This window comes from Apis dorsata, unplaced genomic scaffold, assembly GCF_000469605.1.
Source record: "Apis dorsata unplaced genomic scaffold, Apis dorsata 1.3 scaffold_199, whole genome shotgun sequence".
NCBI lineage: Eukaryota > Metazoa > Arthropoda > Insecta > Hymenoptera > Apidae > Apis > Apis dorsata.
In genome coordinates, this window is record NW_006263483.1 from 204029 (window position 1) to 206565 (window position 2537).

Consider the following 2537-nt stretch of genomic DNA (forward strand, 5'->3'; position numbering starts at 1 on the left):
GATCGATCGATCGATACGGTTTCAGGTTGATCAAGGAGCAAGAGAAAACGGAGAGACAGGAGGCGGTTAGACGGGAGCGGGAGATTAGGAATCAACAGTTGCTCGAGGTAAGTTGAAACCTCTTCATATCTTCTCTTATGTCCGTGTTTTACTTCCTTTTCACATTTTGTCTCGATTCTCGTTGTTTCATTCACAAGGAGTCTGTTCTCTCACTCTATTTGGGATACCTACTACGTTTTTTTGTATTTTTGTCCACCTGTCGTGCGTGTCGCATGCTCTCTGTGTGTGTCGTATTTATATTATACATATACATATATATATTATCTATATCTATATACGTATATTATATATACATCTATTTGTACATTATATATATACATATATATATACTCCTCCAGTGGATATATTCTTGTAACTCCAGATACTCTTATATATATACTCGCATATATATATATATGTGAACCCCTTGTATCGCCCCTCTCTCTACGAAATTCCAACAACCAACCAACCGAGCAAAAGGAAAATAGAAAGAAAAAAAAAAAAAAAAAAAGGAAAAAAAAAAAAAAAAAAAAAAAAAAAAAAGGAAAAGAAAAGAAAAGAAAAGAAAAGAAGCAAAGAGAAAAACAAAATGTCCCAGGACACACGAGAAATATCAAGAAATATCCCCCTTTCCCCCTTCCCCCATAGAAGACCGAGAATCGCTAGCAATAGTGACAGGAGAACCCCAAGCATGTCCTCCCAGAGTTTTCCAACTAATATCAAAATCGACAAAACTCTTCCCCATCCTCTTGATCGAAAACCCCCCTTTAGTTCCAAAGTTACTTCTTCTTTTTTTTTTTTTTTTTTTTTTTTAATAATTTTTTTTTTTTTTTATATATATATAAAAAGTTCTTGTGTTCGATACATTTTTCTGTTCGTTTAACGCTCCCTCGTCGTCAGTGAGCCGAGAACGTGTTTCTTTCTAGTCGTTTCAACCGAAGATCGTTTGTGGCTGCATCTCGCTTCCGGGTCCTCCACACGGCGAGAACCGACCCGACAGTCTTTGGGTTTCATTGATGAGAACCGCGATGAACCGTGCAGCTTTCATAGAGAGAGAATGAGCGGGAGAAAATGTACGAAAGAATGGAGAGGAAAAAACAAAAGGAAAAAAAAAAAAAAAAAAAAAAAAAAAAAAAAAAGAAAAGAAAAAGAAGGGGGGAAGAACTGTCGAGAAAATCGAGATCACCACGGTGTATCGATGTTCGAATTCCTTTCTCTTTTCGTGTGCGTATTAACACCAACGGTTGGACGAAATTTACGGGATGATAAAGAGGATAATAATAAAAAAAAGAAAAAAAAAAAAAAGGAAAAAAGAAGAAAAAGAGGATTTAAATAATCGAAGATATAAACGAGATATACCGTGTTTGACAAATGGAAAATTGGGAACATCGATTTTATCCGTGGTTTCAAGGTTTTCGAATGGAAAATTAATCCGTTCGATCGAGAACTCGTGATAGTGTCTGCTCGAGATATGTTCCATTAGTCGTACGTGTGTGTGTGTATATGTGTGATCTCGATGATGCATATTAATTACCCGGTGCTTTGTGTGTACACTGTAGACAGTCTTACGTATATATATATATATATTTTTTATATATATATATATCGATCTATGTCGTGGTATAGTTTGTTCTCACCTAATTTCACATAGATTGACGTCGAATGATCGTGCGAAAAGTTAGATCGATTAGATACCATTTAGACTTAGTCCCTCGTCTCGTTCGTTAGAGATTAGTTTTACCTTATGTTTTTCGATCGTGCACGCTCCGATTTCTTTCTTTCACTCGAGTTGACGTGTATCGTGTGTAACTTTTCTGCGAATCGAATCGACGAACGAAAAATCGGCGCGTACACGGTCTCGAGAGCGGCGAAAAAGGGAAGAAGCGCGCACTTCGCTAGCGGAAAACTTCTCCGGTTGTTCGAATGGTAGAGCGTCGATAAAAAGAAAAGAAAAGAAAAGAAAAGAAAAGAAAAAAAAAAAAAGGGAAATTCGTCGTTCGAGAAATCGAATTTACGATCTCGTCGTCGTTTTCGTCGAAGATTCGTTTCTCGAGGATTTTTCCGCGGCGAAGAAAAAGTTAAAAAAAAAGAAAAAAAAAAAAAGAAAAAATCGGCGCGAGTAGATCAATCGCGAGTGTAGAAATTTTTAACCAGCCCACTTATTGTGATAGTTCGTCGTTTGTGATAGTTCTCCAAAATGGACGGGAATATCCTTTGGCCCGAGAAAGCGAGACACACCAAATTACAGACGACCCGTACAACTCGTCCCTTTTTTTCTTAATCACTCTATGTCACTCGTTCGCTCATTCATTCCATTCACTTGCATCCACCTTCACACGCACTGTCACATCACATATTACATGCCCACCCGATTCCTTCTCTGTCGAAAACATACACGCAACACGCAGTTATTCGACGCAGAGCGAGACGTTCGAGGGGAATCAAAAATAACGATATCAGCCGAAAGGAGATGGCCGAAAAAAAAAAAAAAAAAAAAA

The 2537-nt window shown here is 37.6% G+C and overlaps 1 protein-coding gene across 8 annotated transcripts in view; it reads left to right on the forward strand.

Annotated features, from left to right (window-relative positions):
* Window positions 1–2537, forward strand: part of LOC102673943 (bromodomain adjacent to zinc finger domain protein 2B) — a 22618-nt gene that overhangs the window by 1985 nt on the left and 18096 nt on the right. For all 8 annotated transcript variants that reach the window (XM_031510061.1, XM_031510059.1, XM_031510060.1 and 5 more), the window contains one exon: window positions 26–107. In XM_031510061.1, coding sequence (XP_031365921.1) covers window positions 26–107 — 82 coding nt within the window. The remainder of the gene's footprint in view (window positions 1–25; window positions 108–2537) is intronic.